Raw genomic sequence first — 24,723 nt, 5'->3', positions numbered from 1 at the left:
AGTTCCGAACAGCTGGACAATTTGTTGTTTTACCAATTAGTGTTCCTTTTGGTGCTGTTCTATCCTTGAGGAGGATGGTATGTTATGTCTAGTTATATTACTTAGTTTATATTACTTGCCCTGCTCCACATTCTAATTCTCTTTCTTGACGTTCTGGAATTGTTGAGGTGTTCATCAGTTGCTGATTGAAGCCTCAGCAGAAGCTGCGCTCTGTGGGCTCAATAAAGTAACTTCAAAATGTGTGCATGCCCCATATTATCACAGACCTCCCTAGTTTACCTTAGCCATGTATTAAGCTATCCAGCCCTGTTGTTTCACTTTGGATTCTGGGACTTGTAGCTTTTCCTTTTCAATTTTAAATTTGTGAAAACTATAAACCCCAGAATTCCAAGCAAAAACAGTACTGCAAGGCAATGGGAAACTTGAGAGCCGTGGATTACTTTATCTTGAATGACGGGAGAACCGGAGGGCGAAGGGGCAATAGGTGCAATAATCCAGATTTCAGTGGGTAGTTGTTGAATGCTTTCTTTCTGGCTAGCAACTATTTATTTTAATTTCACTATGAGACAAATTGAGAAGATTGGGAAAAGAAAAATAAAAGCGTAAAAGACAATCGAATAAAAAACAAAAGAATCAAAGAGGAACTTGTATTTCTTAAATAATGAATAAGCCAAAGTATTAAAGATTTTTTTATTTTTTTTTAAAGAATGTACATTACTCAAATATGTATAAATGTAAGGTTTAAGAACTAAACCAAGCACATATTAATTAAAAAAAACAATTGCCACAAAAGCTGCAGGAATTTTGCATCCCCTGTAACACTTTGTCATATAAGTAGCTGAACTTTACAACCTGGTGTTTACAGAAACCTTTGTCACCCCCGCAACTGTCACCAAACTTTTTAAAGGTTCAGTAGGTTTGTGAAACTCTGAAATCCCTGAAGATTGAGGTGGTTCTGAGTTCAGTTGAATGCTTGCTCAGCTGTACCCCCGAAAAAAATTGTGAACGAACTTCTAATTGTGCCCCATTTCGGGATCTACAACATTGACTTATTGTGATGTGTTGCTCTATGTGCAGTGATGTGTTTCGGTAGTGAGGCCTGTGCTTTCATAAATATAAGGGTATATGCACTAAATGTTCTGTCTGAATTATAAAGGAACATGTGCAGTTATTGTAGTTGAACACTTATATGCACTATATTTGGTTGGTAGATTGTACCACCTCCCAGATGCAGTAATTTGGAAAAGCGCAATGGCCAGTGTCTGCATTGAGGCTTCCCTACTATGCTTCTACTATGCAGTAATGCTGCCACTCATCCTTGTCAACTTTGTAGAAATCATGCCGCAGAGGGCTGAAATTGATCAACATTGTAGAAATCAAGCCACAGAGAGTGTAATTGATTAACTTTGTAGAAATAATGCCCGCAGGGCTGTGATTTTAGTGGGAAGGCAATTACTCTGTTAATTTGCTATTGCAAGGACTTGTTGACCTTTCTAGCTCTCGTTAACGTAAACTCTTTATTTATAGGGCTGCATACCCAGAAGGCATCTGGGAGCCTGGAGCGGGAAGTTAGTGACCCCGAGGATGATCTTGCTGACTCGCAAAAAACCACCAAGCTTTCTGACGTCTATTCCACCCCCATTCCCAGTGTGGACAGCGCAATGGAATCCTGGGATGGCTCTGCTGTCGACACAGGATACGGAAGTCAAGGTGAGGGGTAGGGCTCAATTTTTCTAAAAATCCCAGGTAGGTTCTCTGACATCCAGTACTTTTACACTGATGGAACGAATATCCACTTTGATTGGAGACCGAGTAGTTCAGCAAAATACTTTAATGGTTTCATGCAAGCACCACATTCCGGAGCTCCTAGATTTCAATGCAATGGAAACTGCTGCATGCAGCTTTTATGGGTTGTTACCATGCATGGTGCATTTCTGCATGAAACACTGCATACTGTAAATTCTTCCAGTTAGGAGTTCCACAACACCATTCCAAAAACACTTTGCCCTAAAAGGTGCTCCCACCCATAATCATGAATGCTAGCAGATGTTTAGGGCCTACACACACAAGACACAAGCTGATGCTACATGGAAAGGGGAGGGCTTTGGACACGTGACCAGAGTCTTTAATTCTAGCATTTTTGCCAGGTCTACAAAGCCCTTATGACCTAGCCTCTTTCTTATTAGTACCCCCTGGGAGTGACGTGCCAATGTCTCATTGGCTAAAGTCCAGGCTCTGTTTTGTTGACCAAGCTTTCAATTTCAGTCAGACCTCAGTCCGTTACGGTTTTTACAGCCTGTCCAGGGTTACTAATAAATAGGTTTATAGCCCTCCTTTTCCGCCCAGGCTACACCGTCTGTTAAAGTCCCTAAGCCTGTATTAACCTTGGTCTTGTGGGCCATAACTATAAGTAAAGCCTGCCTTGCAGAAGCAAAGCTTCAGATATTTGGTTTGTGTGTTATGTCATTGTACAATTGTATAGCGCCTTTGATAGCATTGGTACGATGTCAAAATGCTGTCGGTTAAATTACCTTGGGGACCGTATTCCAGGTCAGTGGAGAGAGTAGGGTAGCATATAGTGCTTGGATGCACTCTGTATGTTTGCAGCCAGTACAGTTTGCGTGGAGGTGGCTGCATTCTAATGGTGGGTGTGGTGCAGTGGTTGAGAGATCAGTGGAATGTGTGCAGCAATGTAATTGGCCTTAGAGTCTGCATTCTGGCTGCCCGGGGGGCCTGTGTAAGAGATTGTGTGCAGTTAGTTCAAAGTAACGAGCTAGGGGCAAGCAAGGCTGCAAGCTCTTAAAGAGGGAGAAGCAACTGATGACACTTGTTATATGGCCAAGCTGATGTGGCCTAGAATACAAAAAACATTCTATTCTCCTGGCACACATAAATATACACGATCAAATATTCTATTCAACTGATTTTTAATATCTGGAAAAAGGTGAATATACTTTACGGGTGTAGAAGTAGGAGAATGACACACAGGTGGCACATCTCTCGTCATAAACCCTTATTGTGCAGAATGAAAGCGAAACCTCAACCAGTCCCTATTACTAAGAGGCCTCAACTGCATACCAAGTACTCTCAGGATATACATCCAAAACCACCGTTGTCAAAACCTCTTTCCTTCCCTTACACTGGAAGTCAAACTAAATAAAGTGGTTGTCTTTGTCAGTCGAGAAGAATGGCTCTGTTCTTGTGAATGACGAACAATAGTTCACTTTCAGGTCATGAAAAGGAAAAGTTCTGACATAAAGTCCCAAAAGCTCTCTTGACTTAGCGTTCCACCAACACACATGGAAAAAGAAAGTCTTGAATCTTCACAAGCTTAGGGTGATGGTTTCCTCTTCCCCTAACCTTTCTCAAGTTTCTTAATACTTTTCACAGCACCAGAATGAACAACTTTTTTCTCCTGGATTTTACCATGCAGTTCACCATGTTAGGGGAAATTACTCCCCTTCCCCTGGTCTTTCTTGTGTCTCACACAATGCCAAGGGGATGATTCCCCTCCCTGGGTTTCTCACACAATGTTCACAACCACCAGGATGGGGCTATCCCTTCCCCTGGCCTTTCTCTGGGTCTTCAAAATGCCAAGAGAATTACTCCCTTCTCTTGGCTTTTCTAACAATGTTATAGACTACCAGGCAGTATTATCTCGATTTGGGTCCCTCGCCCAGGTTTCCCTTCTGAACACACTTGGTATAGTCCCCTGCCAAGTACTGTATTGTAGGGGATGAACAGCTTCCTGATTATCACAATTTCTATTTGTGTGTCAGACCCTGGTTTCTCTCCTCAGTGGACTTGACAAATTCTTCTGCCAAGTACTGCGACGAAGGTGCAGGCATTTTGGTTCATTATACCTGTACCGGGTCGTCTCATCCAGAGTTACCTTGCCCCTGCCGGTCCCTGAGCATCGCCTGTTACCTTCAGTGTTTGTCTGGTGCTCGGCCGGTTGTTGCCGTGGTCCTCTTTCACTTTTCCTTCCCCGCGTGGCATCTCCGCCTCAGGTTGCCGGTCCTTGCTGGGTCTCAGGCTCTTCTTTCTGGATGGTGTCAGCGTTACTCTTGACCACCACACTCGTCCCGCAGCTTCACTGTCTCTGCCAGACTTCAGCAGCATCTTCGGCAAACGGAGTCCCGGCATTCCTCCAATACTGGGCGCACACTGCTCTCGGCTCTCCCTCGGCCTCGCCAGCTTCTCCTTTGCTCTTCCTGGGTTTATCTGCATCTTGCGCTGATTGGCTGCTGCGTCGTCTCTTCTGTTGTCCTTTAATAGTTTTTATGATCTTGCCATGTCCATGTAGACTGGGTTGCTGACTTAGGGTCCATGGAGCACTCTTCATGGCTATGCACATCATCTTAGTCCCAGTATGATTGATCTCTTTTGGATTTGCTGGACTCTTCCTCGTCCCAGTTTTCCAGCATACTTCAGTCAACTAGTCCCTAATCTTCCTGGTCTCAGTGGTCCTTACAAGGGTAGGACGATCTACTTTACACAAGTATATGAAAGTATGGGGAACTAGTGTATTGTGGCTAGGGTATGAGGGTGCGATAGGTTGATATGTATTATGGACATACCACATTCTCCCAGAGTCGTCCCAGGTCACATAGGGGGATCCCTCCCCATGGGATCCTCCCACTGAGGACCACCTCCATGGGCACTATCGGGTAGCGGCCTCACCTTCTTGGCCCCATGGCCAGGGGCTCCCCCTAAGAGAAAGGGAAGGCATCTGAGGATTCATCACAATTCATAAATAAACGAATAAACCAATGGAACAAATGAAAATAGTGGAATAAATATAACACAGTGAAATAGATCATGTAAATAATGGCTATCCGCATGGACTACATGTCTGCAATCCTGTGTTTGTGAAGGCTAATTGTCAGAAAAATGAATGCAGGGTCACAATCGGCTAAAGTTTCGGCTCATTGGGGTCTTGTTCCATAGCACCTAGCCTTCTTCAGGATAGAATAGCTCATACTGTCAGAGCTTGAATCCCCTTAAAATGTGATATGTAACATCTTCACCAAGTATATCACTGCTGATGAGGGAACTACTCTAAAAGCATACTGGGTACTCCTAATGTTTCAGATTTGTTGATCCTTATTTTAAGTGTGATGTTAAACATGTCCGGAATTCCATGTTGTTGGTCTTCTGTTGTATTTCGTGGGTGAGCATTAAATGTAAAACTGCATCACCAGACTCGTGTAACCTACACGGTGCACAGTGGTCTAGAACGCCATTATAGTATTGCATGCAAACACGCAGCATCCTTCTGACCATCTGTGCTGCTTGTTGTGGGACTGATGCAGCAACTACGTTGGTGGTTTCTTACCCGTGCCTGGGCAGCATTGGCATTGCAACGACACAGCTGCAGATCTGCTTATACGCCAGCTCCTGCCCTATTAAGAATGTCACAGCCAGCATTCCAAATGTTTTGATAATTACCCTTCGGTCAGATGTTATGTTAATGGTATTTATATAGTGCACCATCCACAACGGAAATAGTCCCCAGGCGCTCTGGCGGATCTGTAAAAGAGAAGGTGGGATGGGTTAGTAAGGTGAAGAGGGAGTAGGATAGTGAGAGGAGTGGTGTACTGTTGGCAGTTTCAACTTGGTAGGCACTGGGTGCTGAGCTTTGGTGCGAGTATTGGATCGGTGTCCGTCCACGTGTGCTGTTGGTGCGGCGTGTGTGGTGTTGTGGTGAAGTGCGTCCAGCTTGTTGTGCGAGAGATGGTTGTGAGTTTTTTGAGTGAGATAAGTATGCAGAGAGTTTGAGCTTATATTGGTTAGTGGATTATATGACATTTAACATGCTAACATTCACAGTTCTGTCTAAGTGTAGCACTTGCTGACCTACCTAAAACCTTTACAATATTATATAGATACGACGCAGGCTGATGTGTAGCAGGAACTTAATGGGTGCTCTCTGTATCAGAACACCAAATGCCCTATCTGGCAGTGTCGTTGAAGAGTTGGGGGAGCATTGAACGGCCTAACCTAATCTCGCTTGCATTTCATTAGCGACCTACGTACATCAGGCAGTCGGAATCGCACTGCATCCGCATGAGTGGCGACCCAGACAGAGGACTAACACTCCTCCAGCAGAGCACAGAAAAAGCTACCCCTTCCTGGATGGGAGCTTCACGGAAGATGACTGGGAAAAACCAATGAGGTATGAAGGGAGAGGTGGGCATGGGTTGGCGGCTGTGTTTCGTAATACTGCATAGGCAGCCTTTTTCGCTTTTAGTGCATAGTGCTTTTGGTAACGCTTCACAGCACTAACCATGCATGCATTAATGTGTAATAAATATGTAACGGATGTATCAAGAGTGTCAGAATGGGTTTAGTAAGTCACGATTGTGAAATAAAGACCCTGATTAATGTGCACCAAACCTGCAGGAAAAGGATAAAATGTGTTGCTCATTCTTGCACTTATTTCATGGTTGAATGTTGTATTCAGTGTTTCAAATCATATTTCACAGTACTTGTTGTCCAGTCCACACAATCTCGGCCCTGTACACGGTTGTTGGTTACATCATTACAGCACAAAACGTTTGTGTCATTTATGTTCCTGAGCTAATATTTGGGGTTGTGTAGTTGTGTCGTGCAATATGTCAAAAAAAGGGTAGTAGGCGCTCCTCTCCAGAAAGAACACGGCATGATAGCCTGTTCTGAGATGAGAGCTTGCAGCACACGCTTTTTGCTCACTGTACCTTTCACAGATGGGAAATAGTCATTTGCATATCAGGCTTTGTCCCGCCCACATGGGCAGTCCAGCATCGAAATGCTATGGCAATTCCTCTCTGAACAAGAGTACCACCAGCAACCCCATACACGTGTTTCAGCCTTGTTGGGCCTCATCAGTGAGGTGAAACTGTGCCTCTCTGAGCACAGTGAGCAGGGAGTCCACGTCTGGTTGCCCCCAGGTAACTCAGGGTGACCAACCCCAAGTTCCTTTCAAATATTTCAAAAAAAGGGTTGCAGGCGCTCCTCTCCAGAAAGAACACGGCATGATAACCTGTTCTGAGATGAGTTTGCAGCACACGGTTTTTGCTCACTGTACCTTTCACAGATGGGAAATAACCATTTGCATATCAGTCCTTGTCCCGCCCATGCACTCGAAATTTCTCACCAGCATAATTTCGTTTAAGGTTCTTGCTCCACCTCAAATTGCGTAATTGAAGTTTAATTAATCGCTGATACTAGAGACTCCAAATCCTCTCTGTTCATTCGATCACAGTGGTGCGCTTTATTGTCCACTTAAGGGGGCGTTTTAATATAGATTGTGCACACACCTCTAGATCTTCATCCTAAATCTTCAGTGGGGGAGCCCAGTTACATCTGGATGCCTCTTGTGTTGCCATATGGAATATCCATACTGTCCATACATGTTGGATTAGTCATGCATGTGTTTACCTGCAATAGTTCACTATCTTGCACTCTACCCAGGCTAGAGGCGCATAGTTGCCAACATGATCCATTCCAATCTGTAGGTACATTTCCAGTCCTTTTTTTTTTCCTTTGCATTCTGTGATTCGTAGTTCTGCTTTTCCGATTCTGAAACTCTGACTACAGAAAGAACCAGCTTATTGGATAAGTACCAACCAATTGGAATGGATCATGTTAACTATGGTGCCGGCCCTCATGCTACGCTTCGTCAGTTAGATGCAGTACATCAGATTGTGTTCTCAGCCGTTCATCTCTCTCCCTGATCTTCTAGTGTCCCCCAAAATCCCCCCCACCCGGGACTCATTCCATCTCTGCTACATTTACTGACATGTAAAATAGAAACTGAACATCAATTATGCTTGGCTTATCACAGACATCTTGTATTCAGCCACCAACATCATTGTGTGAGTCCGGAAAACAGAGGCGTTGGGTGGCTGAGGCGTCGGTGGCTGAGGGTGCTATAGCCCCTGGTCTTTTGGTTGTAGCCTCAGATCTTTTCCAGACCTAGGAACACTCAGTCTGCTCCAGCCCCCCTTTTCAACCTGCTGTAATTTCTGATAGCATAGTTGGATCCAAATGTATGCTGGAAACGTTCATGGCATCAGTGTAACAAAATGAAAGTGTTATTTTAATAAAAGTATTATTCTGTCTATCCAAGGCCCTAGAGGTTATATACGTTGAGAGTAGATTCGCATGTACCTTGTGAAAGCATATGTTCGGTCAATATAATATAACTAGGATTTGAGGCCCACCTTGTGATTCAGCGGAAAAAAGTAGTGTTCTCACAAAATGCACTCAGTAGCTTTTCACATGTGAACCAAGTCTACTCTTCTAGTTTTGCCAGCACAGGATATTCAAGCATCCAGTGATTGAAATAGATGGAGGTTTTCTCTCCATCGTACACCATGAGTCCCCTACAGGCCAGGTCTTTCACAATAGGCCTAAATACGACATGCCTCTTGCTTGACCATTCCCTGCTTTCCCGTTCCATCAAGTCCTCCATCCTTTGTGTGAGATACTAGACTTGCACCGTGGACTGACCAGTCAATATTCACTCCAAATAGTCATGAGTTTAGCTGTCATACTTACTCTAGAATCTCATACCTGCCTACCTCACTGGAGACACATTTCACTGACTGCGCCGCACTTCCATTCCCAAACCTATGGCCACCGTTCTTTTCGCTTAGTAATGCACGTTCGTTTTGCACGTTATTTAGGATTCCATCTTGTTTGACTGTCTGCCAGTCTTGCATGCCTCATATGTTTACCCTAAATTCATGCTGATATATGTGCTCCACTGGGCCTCAACTTTCCTTGTTGATGCAAAAACTTGTTGTGAGCGCTCCAAGAATACCTAGTTATGGCGCAAGGTGCACTGTACAGCGCCATCAGAAGATTTGTCCCCATCTCCCAGTAGATTTTATGAACCGTGCTTAGGTCTGACTGAGCCTGATGTGGGAGATACAAACTAGGCCTAAAATGACAGGCACACGTACTGTCACCTAGCAGTTTGAGCTTGGTTGGGCTGCCACTGTTTGGGTGGGACCAGCCCTGTTTTTCATATACTCTTTACCCTTCGCAATAGTCTAAATGATAACTTGAAGGGATACCCCGACGTTCATCTGGTGGTGTGGGCTTATGCCGATGTCTGGCCTAGCAGTGTGTGCCGGTCTGCCCCTTTTGGGGTGGGATCAAGCCCAATTGTTCCCCTTCTGAATTGGCCTGGCATGATAAACAATGGCCTGGAAAGTTGTTCAACGAAATTACTATAATTATCACTTATTTGAAAGATTGTTCATCCATCTTTTGTAGCGAGAAAGACATTCATCATTCCGGATTCATTGGTACTTCAGAGTATCTTTCTCAGTGCTGTTGGAGCGGCGGCGGCACCTATTCCTGCACCCTTGACTCTTGATTGTCTCCGGCAATCAAAACTCACCAATGCAGTTAGACCCCCACGTTCTATGCAGCCCTTGCACAACCCCCCTTAGCCGTCCTCCTCCAGGTGGTGCGTGGGGTAGGCAGCACTATTGGTGGCTTACTCAATGCTGTGCTCAAGAGTTCAGCCTTTAAGTTCTAGTTGCCTCTGATTAGTCTCCATGGAGAGAACCCTAAACGTCATGGTCTTGTTTACTATTGTGAATACTTTGTCCCCCAAATGCCTCCCTAGCAGCTGGTTCTCTCTTGCACTGATGCCCCTATCTTGCCCTCAAGACTCCAGCAAAGCAGTGCCCCTACTTTACCTGGATTATCTAACATGTACGTATGTTGTAACTAATCCCAAGGCATTGTCGCTTCTTCTGAAGGTGGATCCCCTTTCCCATGAGGCCAGGGTGGTGATGCTGCTACCCTGTAGTCCCCCCAAGGGTGGTACTCGGCGGGTGGATCTCATGGGAGGGGGAGACCCCCTTTGGTACCAGTGACCACCATCTAAGGAGAATGCAGCATTCCCACCTAATACATGACCCAAAACACACAAAAACCTCAGAGCTGTCTTCCTCCCTCCAGGCAGAGTATACCAATATTCTCTTGCGATCGAACTGTACCCTCTGCGGCACCTAGCATGCTAAAAGGAGACTTAACAAGTCGACTCACCCTCCGCAATCTAGGCCAGCTCCCTCGCTAAACCTTATGGGGATACTGTCATCTATAACTCAAGCTAAAACACTCAACCCACAAGAGATCCACTATTTACATAACATCTGTCATCCGTGTCCTCTAGTCAATAGTATACGTTATTCACCAGAACAGTTTACCTCTAAAACCGAATGTGCCCTAAACACAGAAAAGGACATCTACCTCCACTGCTGTCCCTACTAACTTTGACAATGCTTTACAATACTTTGACAATACTAACCAATACTCCACAACATTCTTCAATACCCTCTCTCACACCCATAGTTGCTGGTCGACTGGGTCAATACTTGCGCTCCTTGGTCTGCTGGCGCCGCTTGGCGGCCGTGTACCCCAGTAGGTGCTCACTTCCCTGTCCTGATCTTCCTAGAGGCCTCGCTGAATTCAGGCAGGATGATTTTATAGCTGGCTCCTGATGGCCTTCCAACAGATATGTCCCTGTCTTCTCCAAATATGCAAGGGTCCTGCAGCCTCTCAGGTTCTGTGGCAGGGGAGACAACCTTGTACCGGGCTGGCGCAGCAAACCATCAACTCTGCTACCAACTTGTTGGGAACAGACTCCCAGGTATGCCAGAGCGATGCTGGAAGTCTGAGGATTTGGAGGGCCCAACTCCCTTCCCCAGTATACATGGAGAACTCTGTCAATGGCAAGTTCAAACTGCGGTTTGTTATAGACAAAACCAACCGACATTGATACAAGAACACAGGTGAATTCCAGTACGTCACAGCTTCTCCTGGCTCGCAGGCCAGTTTTGTTCTAAAAACACGTCACTACTCCGTCATCACTTGTGCCGCTCTCCAAAAACCTATTGTTGTGTGGGATTGGACGTCAGGAGTCTAATAACCTATATGGGTACCTATTTGTGTTATTCTACTCGCTCTCACATGTCAGATGGCTGGCCTGTCCCATCCCCAATTTACTAGCTAATACATTGTTGCAGAGTAGTGGGCCTACAATTGGTTCTTGCCTGTTGATAGCCACCCCTAGAGTGCGAAACTGTGATTGGCTAGAGCTGATGCCCCCAGGCCTGGGACCCAAAATGGTTGTCGGCTCACTGTGCACCTTTTCAAGGTGATGCAAACGATTGTCTGTATTTTAACTTGTGTACACCACCTTTGCCTATAAGACCATGTCCTGCTAGTCGCAACACTTGTTACAGCCAGTGTCTTGCTGCCTGGGATCGGCTCCTCTTTCCCACCACTGATCACTGTCCATTATTTCACTTGGCTATACCTTGTGTTTAGAGACCACAAAATTGAGCTCTGCAGCCCCGAATTATGAGTATTTATTTTGTTTCCTTGCAGCTGGTCCCTTTGTCGTCTGCGGATTGGGATGTCTTCATATCTCTTGACCTTGGCTGCTGGTCATGTCTCACACAGCTTGCTCTTTGGCCAGCCTGAATCGGCTCAGCTTGTCTCCTGCTCAGTGATTTGAGGCCTGCTGTAATTTTCCTAATCCTTATAATGCGGTTTCTGCATTGTCCCTTTTTAACTACATTCCCTATAGGTTAGCTATACATGATTTGCTCAGGTTCCACATGCTCTCCTGTATGTCCACGCGACTATTGGCTTTAAGCATCAGCAAGCTCGTTCAGGAACTCTTGTGCATTGCGGTTTCCGTGTTAGGCTAATGACAAAAATAAAAGCAAGACAGTATGTTTGTGCATCTGTCCTCTAACTATAGAACTGTGCACTCACGTTCTTCATGTATTTGGTTGTGTTTGTGGTGCAGTGCGGACTGCACATATGCTTCATGTCTAACGCGGCTATGTTGTGGTGTCTCTAATAACGTCAGCAACATGGCTTCTTTGTGTTTAGTTCAGGCTGTCCACATAGGTGTCTCTGACCATAGTATTCGGCTCTTCACCCATGCATGGATAGATTTGTACCGCACCTGGTCTGTATGTCTAACTGAGAGGGTACCTATTAGAGTATTTGTCGATCATTGGTGCATTTAGGATTCGTCCAAAATAGAGTGGGTGGTTTTGGGCTCTTCTGGCCTTCCGTCTTGTCATGAACTTGATGGGGGTCTTGGTGGGGGTTCTAGGATCCCGTCTTGAAGCCAGGTTTCAATAAGGCACATCAAGTCCAGGTCTTGTTCGAGAATATAATTGTGTATGTGAATTGTATGGACCTTCATAAACCTCGTATTCAGTAAAGCAGCTGTCATAGTTTGTGAGCCTTGCCCTTACTTATCTTGCCAAGCTTATTTTTAGGCTCAGAGAATATGTGAGTGGTCTGTTTTGTTAAAGGACGATTGATTATAGCATTAGGGGTTAAGGGAAGTGTTGCTGTGGTAGCAGGACTGTTGGCCGCCTTGGTAGACCTACTGAGTTCATTTGTTATCGCTCTATGAGGGAGCCAAAAAGAAACTCCTAGCTGACTCTAAAGGCTACACATTGGGACTAGTATCAGAAATGGTAGGTCCCAAGTTAGCAGTCGCAGGATTGAGGTGTTTAGCTTCATTCAAGTATCTCTTTCCTAGCAGCCTTCACGCAAGGCTTTCCTAGCAGCCAAAAGTAATGAAAGAGCTTCTGGATGGCCCATAATTTACTTGTATAGAAAGTGTGATAAATGGTCAAGTCACAGAGCATAGAAGTATATTAACTGTACTAGAAAATGTGACCTAGCAAGGCATCCAGCTCCCGGCACGTGCCTCTTCACAAACCGGCTTAGACATGCTGACGCACCCACGTGTCTAGAAGTATGGGAGATGTAGTCCCACTCAAGGAAGTTTAAAGCACACCTTGAATTTCGTATAGTCCAATAACTGCACACTTTATTCTGCATTGTGCTCCAGTCGTAAATGGGCAATATCTCAGTAGTATTTCAGATCAGCTGAAAGATGTAGTAAATTCAATTTCAAAACACTTTGTTCTCTAATAGAAATCAGCATCTGCTAATTTCAGCAATATTTTGAAACCGTATTCAGCCTACCAGATGCCACAATCGTACATACAATAAAATCGCAATTTATGAAGAAGCCGGGGAGATTAACTTTTATACTGGCACAGAACATTCTTATCACTTCCTCTAAAAGATTGTTTTTGGACTTAACCAAAAGTAGACCATTCGCAGTAACAATGACCTCTAGTGCAATCAACTGAGAACACACTGTCTTCTCCAAATCTTGGGCAGCATAGATCTGAAAACACTCTTTCAACTAACATAACCTAGAAGATGACAGGCTTGAATTAATAGAGATGAAGCAATAACTTTCTAATCGCTGCAACTTTAAAAAAAAGTCCTTATGTTATGGATCAAAAATGGGGAGAAAAATGGGGGTGAAGGGGTGTAGTTTGGACAGCGCGGGCAGTGTTAAAGGGCAGAATCTGGTGAAGGTGCAGATTCTCTCTGAGGTCCAGTAAAGTTGGGGTGGGGGGGGTGGCGCATGCACTGATTTGGGTCTAGAGCAGCAGAAAACCTAAATACGCCACTGGTTGCAGCTTATGGGTAGGGTAGTTAAGGTGGATACCTGCCCCACATCTATCGCATGCTGAACACAACTGAGGGAACGAGACCCCCTTGTTACAGAACTCCTTGTCAGTATTTGGAAACAGTCGTAACATGATCCCCTGTGTGGCCCTATTGAATTTCTCGGGAATACACTGCACGACAACACAGAATAATGCTCATCTAGCTTTTTGTATTCCGCTTCTTCTTTGGTTGCACATTTAATCCTCTCATTACTTAATAATTTAGCATTTATATACTTGGCCTTGAGAAAGACCCCAGCGGGTTGAAACACATGATGGCTGATTTCACGATTTATGTAGTCACATGGAAATTCCATACCTTTCTTTATGACAACTTATTCTAAATATTCATGCTACATGCATTATTTTGTGCTTTTTGACTATTGGACTCTGGCACTGTGGTGGGTTAGGTTCCCTGTGTGCATGTGACGGTAGTGTTCATTTTTCCTTCTGAGTAATCAAAATGTATAAAAGAATCTACCAATGCGAAGAGTACTTATCTCACATTTCATTGGAATGAATATGTACAGCTAACTCCCTACATCAAAAAACAGTTTTCTTTGATGTCTTCATTCCACTCGATATTTTCATTATATTTTAGGGAGGATAGCTCAGGGGCTACATGCTCACCTTGGAAGCAAGACGACACATAGCAACACAGGTTCGATCCCCGGGTCTGCGCTTAGAAACCTCTGTATTAAGCGTGTTATGATATGATGTTTATATCATTTGATCCTGTCGCAGTACTGCTTTTTTTCGGTTTCCCAACTTGTATTAAATACCTGTTTCATTTTTACCTGTAATTTTACTGATCGCCATCTAAAAAATAATTATCAGGTTTACAAGAGGATTCTAAAAAAAATGAAAGTTTAACTAATGGAGCAGTCTCAATCTTATATCGGAGACAGCTTTGTTCAATCACATTAGTTTCACAGTTCATTAAATCTTCTTGAATGCAAGGCTTTGATGCGCCTAGATCAATTTCTGAACTTTGTTACTGCACAACAGTGCATGTACTGGTACTGTACTGGAAGGGGGTAATGGTCATTTTTCAATACAAGATTAGCAGTAGTCCCTTTCTTTAAGGCAAAAATAAGGTAACATGCACAATCTGTTTTCTGTGAGCATTTTTTCCAATTCTTTTTTTAATGATATCCTTGATTTTATACGACAAATCAGTGAAGCTTCTTGCACATATCTGTTGATCAGATGTATTGTGTTTTTGTTTGGGGCTTAGTAGTGCATCTCTCTTGTAATTGTTGGCCCTTTTTGATGCATTGTTTACTACTTTTTTGGGTCGCCTCTGTTAGTTTAAGTATATCTGTCTATGCAGCAGAGGTGTCAAATCTAATTTACATTTATTTGTCTTGCCTGCAATTGATGAAAGTGTAGATTAATTAACATATGATTTATTTACAGTGGTAGTGAAAAATAACCTAATTGAAGTATTGAACTCCTTAACCCCCCAAGTGCGAAGGACGAGTATGCTAGTCTTTTTTGCATAGATTGCATTAAAGGTCAGCAGTTAAGCAGTTAATGGATTAAAGCAAACCATAGATCAATGAAGATTCCTCTCAACCTTAAAAGCTTTTTTTTATAGAAAGGACAAGGCTGGGTATGTTTACAAACCTTGTATGTTGACATTGTCTCAACAATTTGTGATATAGATTTTTATTTCCCCGAGTAATGTCCTAAACAGATGATCGAGCACAGAAACATGTAGGACTAGAAGTATGTGATGGGTCTTATGCTGAAATAGGAAATTGTAGCTTTTCATAGATTATGAACTGATGTCATGTTTTAATCCTTGCTTTAATGGCTAATCCTTTCATTCATATGTATGTCATAGAATTGGTGGTGGTTTTTTATACAATGTCTCCAAATTATTATAAGATTTATTTGTCCTGTTAGCAGCCAAGATCTATTTTGTACACTATTACAAAAAACATTTCTCATAATTGGAATAACACATTTTTGTAGATTTGTGAGCACTTGGTATATTGCCACACTGTATTTGTATTTGCTTGTATTTATTAACTTTTATATAGCGCTTTACGCCAAAGTGCTTTACATAAAACAAGAAGAATACATTAGAAGCAGTAAAATACAATTCATGAGTCAAATGAGTCCCACTGTTACCCGATTCACTTTGTTGTTGGCCGTACTCCAGATATATACAATCTAATCTACTGTGCCTTCCAACCATTTAACTGCATGCAGATGTTCCAGGCACTAAGATAGGGATATAAACACCGGGGTTCCGAGCCCCATAATCTAGGAAAGTATACATGCTCTGTATTTAGACAATTGTTCACCAAAATAAATGCTGCAGTAGATTTTCTGGGGAGTGTTGCTGGAAGCTGCTGGCACCCTCCGGCCGCCACTCCCATTCATGGCAAGTAGCATCTCCTTAGTTCTCCCAAACACAAACGAAAGCCCTTTTGGCATGCAGTGGCAGTACATGCTGCCATACTACCGAGGAAGGCATGTAAACCAGAATCTCTGCTGTGCCGAGGACATGTTAGCCATCAGTGTGGCTGCATGCTCTACCAGTGCTGATAGTGCCTGTGTGGATCAGCTTCTGGGTGGTTGATCACGAAATGCACAATTGTGACAATTTAGCAACCATTGGATATAATGGTCTAGCCTGTTGAGCCTTTTTGGTGCAAGTGCTGACTTAACCGCAGACTGTTGAACAAAGCTCACTGCTCAAGGTACTGCAGTGGTGGACGTGGGTGGGAGCGGTGCTCCTCGAGTAAAAAAAAGGAAACTATTATTCTTCCGAAACGTGCACATCCATGCACTCATTCCATTAAACAGCTGGTGTTTGTGGGTTTGGATTGTGCGTGGGAGGGGGCATTGTAATGGGGGGGGGGGGTTGTGGGGAGTGGGGGCAGGCCAGCAGGGAACATAGTTCCACTAGTTCTTTTTGTACACTTCGCCCACTGGGGTTCTGAAACCTTAGGTTTTGGACGAAAACGTCCATGAGAACGCGCCATTGACTGTGGGGTAGTTGTAGCTCCACGCGTCTGGTGAGCCAAAGGTTGCAGACACGTGCTCTTAGAGTAGCATGTGCAGGCACCCGTTGCTGGAGCGTTGCAATCTGTTATTGACATGCATTTAGAGCTTTCAGTAGCCTCAAATTGAACCCCATACCGTACTGCTTATTTGCTATTAGTCTGACCTTAAAAAAGATTGCATTCTTTTAAATAGGCAATATTCATTCTATTTCAATGCACATGGATTTAGTTATGGAGAAGTTTTCTCTGCGCCATACCACCCATGCCCTTTGAAGAGGTTAGTTTTTTAAAGTGCCGACACCCAAATAAACCCTTAAAATTGAAAATGAAGATCATCCTCTGGAACGATTGCCTGTTTTGGGTTGGGAGTTGACAAGTTTCCTCGACTTCGAAGACTTATAGATGAATAAAATCTCCACGCTCAATCACACTGGTCGATTCAACTGCCCGAGACACTAATACTTCAGTGGTGTGGTGTTCTGTGCACACCTCCTAGATACCGTGTGCTTTTTTTCAGAGATGCTAGAAAAGATTTAATATCTCAAATGTTCTGCCTTGTTGACTAGATCACAGGTCGGCGTTTTGCTGTGTTAACTTGCGGGCTGATCAATGGTTCCAGTTTCCAAGTCATGCCAGCACAGCTTGAAGCATTGTGTGCACACAGTGCATTCCTGTCAGTATGTAAGATGTGTCGCTGGTCAACAACGTGGTAGTCTCGTCCACCTCTGTGAACTGGCTTGCTGCATATGCCTTCCTTCTGGATCCCAAATCAACTCCTGAGGTTCTTTGTTGTATGTTAATCTGTCTGTGTACCTCATGGTCCAGCACAAGTTAGCTCGCTGAGGCTATATAGTGGGGATGTGCAACCTTTGACTCTCCAGATGTTTTTGGACTACACAGCCTAACGCAGCCAGCATAGCCAATGTTGAGGGATCCTGGTTATACTAGTTCAAAACATCTGGAGAGCCGAAGGTTGCAGAGCACTGATGTATACATTCGAAAATGTGTAACGTCATGTCTAGACCAGGGTTGTCACAAAACATCATTTACATTGTTTCCTCGTTGTACTTTATTCCATTCTCACCATGTCTGTTATCCTCTGTGTCTTCTCTTTCTCTTCTCAGGTGTCTGAGCTCTGTCCCATCCGCCTTTGTAAACTAACAGTCTCTGGGGCTCCCGGTTTACCCATAACGCATCCATTTTCTTTGCCTTCTCTATATCACCAAACGTCTTCCTAAGTCTCCAGTCTTCCACAGACACTTTTTATTTTTACTCATTTTTCCCGTCCTTGAACGTGACATTACTACACCAACCTAACCGCTTCCTTTGAAGGACTTGTGCCCAGTGTTAAATGCCTTGAGAGTTTTGTAAAGTGACTGTCTTGCCTGAAAATTGCTTGCAATGTTAATGAAGACGACCCGGAACTGCTGTAAACTGGCGAGCCACTGGCTGTCCCTGCACAGCCCTGGCTCCCAAGGCAGAAGATTGCTGACCATGTTTGGTTCCTACGTTACAACAGATTTTCCAGCCGGCAAAATGGCCTCGACGGCGATCACGAGGGCAGTTTGTGGAGAGTTTTTGGAGAGGCGTTGGAGGACTTGGAAACCTGTGGCCAATCGGAACTCCTGAGGGAGATTGAGGTATTTAAATCCACTCTTGCATGTGGCTTGCATGTTCATATAGTTCACTCCTAAAATGGGGGCTGTCAGTGGTCATCTTGTCTTTTCAAGGTGAGCAAGTGTGCTTCTACAAAGGAGAGGGTTTCTTTGAGGTACAAACAAGCAAACGAAGGTCATTGTTCTTGAACAATTAAAGGTCTAATTATATGTCATACTATTCTCTTTGCACTGGCTGATCGTGGCAGGCACAAATATATACAATGAAACTGGTAATTGTTTTTCAACCAAAAAATGGATACATTTTGAACCCACAACAAAACGTTTTTCTTTTTAATGTTTTAAAATATACTTGATCTATAAAGTCGCCCCTGTTCCTTTCACAAACCCCAAGCACCAACCTCCTACCAAAGCAAATTATAAAGGGGCTTCACATTCGAGAATGGCAATTCGTGGTGCACATTCCAGTCCAACGGTTGCCAATGGTATCTGGTCTTTTCATTGAAATCCGAGGCATCGAATTCTAGCCAACGAAAAGCATTTCCATCGATGTGTCTTTTCATTAAATATAGTTTGATGTATTTTTTTTATTTTAAAATTAGGGTTAGAGTATGGGGTAGGACAAGGGAAAGGGTTAGGGTAAGGCGTAGATGTAGGGTTAGTGTAAGGGGTAGGGCAAGTGTTAGAATTAGGGTTAGGGTTTGACTAGGGTTAGGGGGAGATGAGGCGGAGGGAACGTTGGGGGGAGGAAACCCACCCACAAAAACATGCTATGTTACATGAAGCTGGCCAGTGCGAAAATCCTTTGAAGATTTCAGCACTGGACAGCTACATGTAACGTTTTACGCTACAAAAACATGCCTCGAAATGCTGTTTTTTACATTTAAAAGTGCATATCCATATCCATTTAGAAATTCGATGGACTGGTTTCGATGTAAATGCACTTTTACATGTAAAAGATAGCATTTCGATTGGAAGGCGTTCGATGCATTTGCATCGATGGAAATGCATTTCGATGCATTTGAAATTGATGGATTGACCATAAACTGTTACCAATCCATCCACTGGCAACTTATGGATCTAAGAAAACTACTGAACGACAATGGAGAATATTGCAGTTTAATCTTCAAGCTGGTTATTGTTATCTAATGGTTCCTTTCTATTTAATTCAGTATTTTTTATGTAACTGGCTGTCTGCTTTTGGCGGTTTTCTGCCAAGCATATACAGCCTGAAGGCCCATATTCTGCGACTGGGTCCAGGAGCGACACCATTTGAAATCGTGCAACAGGGAATATACCTCAATGTTTGCAATAGACCAAGGATTTGGGCAATTCAGACAGGCTGCTCCGTTACTGTAGCAAGTTAGTACTATCTAGTTGGCATTAAAGGACTCGTCGCGATAAGCACGTGCTGTTAGATTGCATTGGATGCAGTAAGTGCGAAAGACATTCGGCCATATCTTACAGGACAACCTCAGTTCACCTCTCGTTTGCATGGTGGTAGGTGCCTGCACAGGATACTGGGAGTTAACTGCACCTCTTTCAGAGCATGTTGGACTCAGTTTAGGAGTCAAGAACCGGTGGTGAGATTAGTTTTGGAGGTCTGTTAAATGCAGGTAATCCATTGAAATGTAGGATCATGTCTGTTTGAGCCATTAAAGTGTTTTGCAGGCACTAGATTTATTTGTGCTCATAATATGATGCTTGGCTTATTTTAAGCGATTAAAACCCTTTGGCCCATCTAGAAACCGGTTTCAAATGGAACTAAAAAAGATTGTCTTAAGTGTATAATGCCAGACTCTACGGCAGGCATCTGAGCTGATGAAATGAGAAAAAACCTAAACAGTGTTTTAAGGTAATGGCTAGACTACTCCAGATCACCGAGTCAACCTTTTCCCACCCCAGGGCTTCCTTTTACCAAAGTTGTGCATTCTGAGCACTGTAGGTTAATGTTCATTCAACTTAAAGACCTGGCAGCAATGCTGTGAAAAACGAAAGCCAAGACATGGGAAAGTGCTTCCACGGTCACGTGGCGTCACCGATCACCGTTTACGTCTGTAAAGTTGATGTAATCTGTAATTAATTGGTCCTAGAACAGTCCTATGATCTTGACTAAACCCACATTTCCTTTGCCCGTGTCCTGGTGCTATATCAACTCCATGATATCCCAAACGCACCTCCAAAAATGTCTCAATCCCAGTACTACCCCTTACTAATTCTCCACTTCGAAGCATTGCGCTGGTTCCTCACGTTAGCACAGACTTTCTAAGGGCCACATGATGTGTTGTATGCAAGGGTTCTGCCAGAGCTTCCAAGGCTGCATTGACCATATTATATGCATACAATCGGATGAATGCAATTGCCACTCTGCTAGTGGTGATCTTGGATGGAGAGGAAGGAACCTGAAGATGATCATATATTAAAAGAACTGACTTTGGGAAGAATGATCGGTTTGCATTAACCCATTGACAAGATTATGGGGTCTTCAGGTGCATCAATGCTGCATGTGCAGCTCATGGGTGACCGCCTCCAACGCTCTCCCCACTCCTCCCACCATCGCACTCCCCACCATCTCTACTGGCTAAAATATGAATAGTAACTTTAGTCCAATTTAGTAGTATTTTGTTTTTCGACCTCACGAGCAATGTGCTAGTCATATTGGGGTTCACACCTGTGGGTTAGGGCTGTACCATGGTAACGACAAGAGTCTTTTTTTATAAAGGTAATTGAAGACCAACACATTACTGTACCCCAAATGGTTTCCACACTGAAACCTTGGGATACAATCTTCTGCCTATTCCTTGAAAGTTCAGTCCATCAAGGTCTTTTTAATCTCAGCCCCTGCTATCTCCGAGCTCCCAAGACCGGTTCCATTTGGACTCCTGTGATCCTCTTGCCCAGTTTTATTTGGTCCACTGATATTCAACCTCATGTCTTAAAGGGATGAACCTCGGTAATTTTAGATCACCTACCTGCAGATGTGCAACTTTCAGAGAATCCTAGTTCTTATGGAATGTTTTGAAGATTCAGGTTGCCTCTGAACTATCTGATTATATATTCTGATTGCACAGGTAGAATCTGATAATTTTGTTAAGCCTTTTTCAGTCTTGGCCACTAAAGTGCTTGGAAGCAACTCCCATTTGGGTTCATTTAACGTAACCTCTAAAAGGGAGTAACTGGGCTAATTTAATGGTGCTACCTGAGACCAGTCACATTAAGCATATAATGGCTATACCCAAGCATAGAATTTCTGTACGTGTTTATATGTATATATGTGTATATATATATATATATATATGTATCTATGTTCTTGGAGTCGGTAAAATGGTTAGCATACTTTCAAATGACTGGGACCCCTGAGCAGGCCCTACAACATTTAGGGAAGTGTAAAATCAAGTGTGCAGCTTTCATCCTTTAGCTCAATCAAGAGTCAAGACCAGTTTCTCTAAACTGACGAAGACTGCTCATTACTGCAGCATAGATTTCAGGCACAGACTACTCCAGGCCGTAGTCAATTGCTGAATTCAAAACCTGTACATGCTGCACAAGCCTAGCCCACAAATATCATTCCATGAGTTGACACACAGTATGGGAAGCCACAGAACATGGAGGACAGAAACATCTGTTCAACGCTACATATAGATAATCTCTTTGGAAAGGTTGTATGAAAGCATATTGGGGAGGGGGATAAGTACAGTAGGATGGCCTGCTAGGTGTACCGAAACAAACAGTAAAGGAGTTTATTAAACAAACGGCAGTTGGCCTTTGGACCATGACAGGTTTATAATTTCAGTTCAGCTGTCTGGCCTGCAGGTTTTGCTCACCTCTAGGTTTGGAAGGCTTAGGTTGGTCAAACGCCTACATTGACTAGTCCAGTGAACAGTATTACACAAGAAAATGGAATAACTACTTATTAACAGTGTCTGGATCTGGATTCAGCAGTCACTGAATGGGTGCAAGGGTCTAAGCTAGAAAGACGTCTTAGTGAAGTCACTATGTAGAAAGGAATTTGTATCCCTAGAACAATCTCCTTTTGGCTAATTCTCAAGTCACTCTGTAAGCAGTTTGTATAGTGCCCCAGCACGAGTTCTTGGATTCTCATTGGTTGCAACATTCACTTTGATTACCTTCTAGACCCAGATATTTGCACCCTCTGGTCATGGATCACAACCCAGAGCTTCTGAAATCCAGCCCCAGCAAAATGCTTACAAGCGAACAGCTGTCACCTTGCCTTAAAGGGATAATGGAAATGGTGACCATGGAATTCCCGCCTGGCCAATTTTCTGGGGTTAATATAACCCCACCTTGCTGGGCTCGATCCCACAATAGGCTTAGGTCTGCTTTCTAGGTGCATTGTCTGGATGAGCTTCCTGCAGGCTCTGTTCTCCCCTCCTTATGGTAGATCTCTCACCCCTACCAGGCTATTGGCTATCAACCCTGCAGGCCAGCAATTGGCTCATTCATAAAATCTTTTTTGGCCACTGCCCGGATCTTGGTTATAGCCCTCAACAGGCTCTTGGCAACTACCTTTAGGTCCTGGCAGCACTGATCAGCCAACTGCTGCTTCCCCTCAGGCCTTCTCACTCCCCTTCTACTGCACCAGCTTTACAACTCTTCACGACTCTCTGCAAGCTAGAAATCTTAGTGTTTAGACCTGTGGTAGGAGGAAACTTATTTTGCTTCAATCATTTCTAACCTCCCAACATTTAAACCCGATGACTCCTGTGGGGTTTACTTGGAACAATGTCAAGTCCGTTTTCTGTTGGCATGCAACATTTAGCTAATTCTAAAAATCCATCTTGGACTTGGTTTTTGGAATTCCTCAAACATTTAAGGATTGATTAACCAAGAAAAAAAGTGAAGATGGCTGTACAATCCAGACACCACCTCAAAATGCAAAGATGCAATAAGAATGTAATTAATCCATTAAGGCTACATTTATTTTTTACAGGGACCAGTATCCAGACCAGCCCTATGAACTAGAGTTCAGCATCTTTTATCACTCTGCAGTGATGTTAGAATGTTGTCGAACCCTCTTAGTAGAAGACAAATCTCTGCACTTTCATCATCAATTATGTAACTGAAATTCAGGATGTCAACTAAAAATAAAGTGGAGTTGAATTACATCTGGCCAGATCTCCATTTGCTTTAGTCCATAACTGCAGAGGATGTGCTACCATTATTGCCTACTTCGAAGAACACCTGTCAACCGGAGGAGAATATTGTTCTAGCATGCCAACCTATTAATAGCCCCTGTTGTCAATTTTATTAATGTTGACATTTACTTTTATTTTTTTTATTGAGCATTTGTATGGCACCTATACAGCAGAAAGTGTTTCTAGGTGCCACACGACAAAACAGGGGGTGAGGGACAGAGGAGAAAAAAATAGTGGTCCTACTAGGCCTTGTGACATTTGGTTTGTGCAAGTGCAGTATCATCAAGTGCATGGGTGTGAAAGGATAAGTGATAGGGTAGGGGGAGGGTGAAAGAGGGAGAAGTGCTGGAATGAGGGGCCCAAGGGCTGGTCAAGTGCTAAGGGGTAAGACATTTGGGGATTTGGTCATGTGTTGACATCTAATTAATTGACCCACCCCTGGTGTAGACGACTTTTTACGACAATTAAAGTGGTCATGTACATTAATTGCACTTTACTTAAAAATGTATACACCGCTAGTTATGATGAACAGGCTTTTCATATATGTATTGTTATTGGACTGTATGGTATGTGTGTGTTTGAAGGTTGCATGTGGACGAATGAGCGAATGATTTATTGTCATTTGTATGAATTATATTGATTATCCTGTTTTTAACTCTCCTGCAATGTAAGTAATATGCGAAGTGGAGATTAAATCACGATTTAGTTGTTTATTTAAATCTTGTATCAGGCACAATAAACTTTCTTTGATACTTTGATAATTAAATAAACTCCTCTTTACTCTCCTTTCTGAGCAAACAAGTGCTAAGGGGTGCCTGAGGCGGCCAGGGGGAGCAAGTGGTAGGAGTCAATGGTGGGGGTGGAGGACCGGCCTAGTAGGCTAGTCTTGGAAGGGTGCCTGATGCCATATGCTGGTAGGAAAGGGGAAAAGGGAAAGGGGGGGAGACTGGGCAAAGGAGGGCCTGACCCTGGCAAGATTCTTAAGGGATACAGGCATCCAGTCATAGTTGCAGCACAAGACTTGCAGGGGAGGGGGTGAGGGAAGGAGAAAAGGAAAGTCTTCAGAAGATTCCGGAACTTAAGGAGATCCAGATCAAGTCAGAGAGGGGTATGGAGGGCATTCCAGAGGGAGGCTCCTGCTAAAGAGAGATCTAGCCTCCCCCCGCTCTCTGCTTGGAGAAACGTCTGATCTGCAGAGCGTTGGAGTTTGGGGACCGAATGATTCTAGATGGAAGGTATTTAGTTAGAGGTGAATGTAGTGAGGTCCCACCCCCGAAAAGCCTTGTGGATGATGCAGAGGGTCTTGAAATTGATCCTTGCACACACCCAGAGCCGGTGGAGAGACATTAGGGCTGGAGGGATGCTT

General features: G+C 43.7%; 1 protein-coding gene across 5 annotated transcripts in view; it reads left to right on the top strand.

The window, feature by feature from the left end:
• The window catches only part of GRIP2 (glutamate receptor interacting protein 2), a 1,278,809-nt gene that overhangs the window by 1,205,002 nt on the left and 49,084 nt on the right, over window positions 1-24,723 (top strand). For 4 of the 5 annotated variants that reach the window (XM_069643409.1, XM_069643410.1, XM_069643412.1 and 1 more), the window contains exons 19-21: window positions 1,528-1,710; window positions 6,028-6,178; window positions 18,105-18,225. In XM_069643409.1, the coding sequence (XP_069499510.1) occupies window positions 1,528-1,710; window positions 6,028-6,178; window positions 18,105-18,225 (455 nt within the window). The other variant, XM_069643413.1, reaches the window with a different exon arrangement.

Source organism: Ambystoma mexicanum, chromosome 2p, assembly GCF_040938575.1.
Source record: "Ambystoma mexicanum isolate Mex_15411 chromosome 2p, UKY_AmexF1_1, whole genome shotgun sequence".
Lineage (NCBI taxonomy): Eukaryota > Metazoa > Chordata > Amphibia > Caudata > Ambystomatidae > Ambystoma > Ambystoma mexicanum.
The sequence above is the reverse complement of the archived record's forward strand: the minus strand, read 5'-3'. Positions and strand labels throughout refer to the sequence as shown.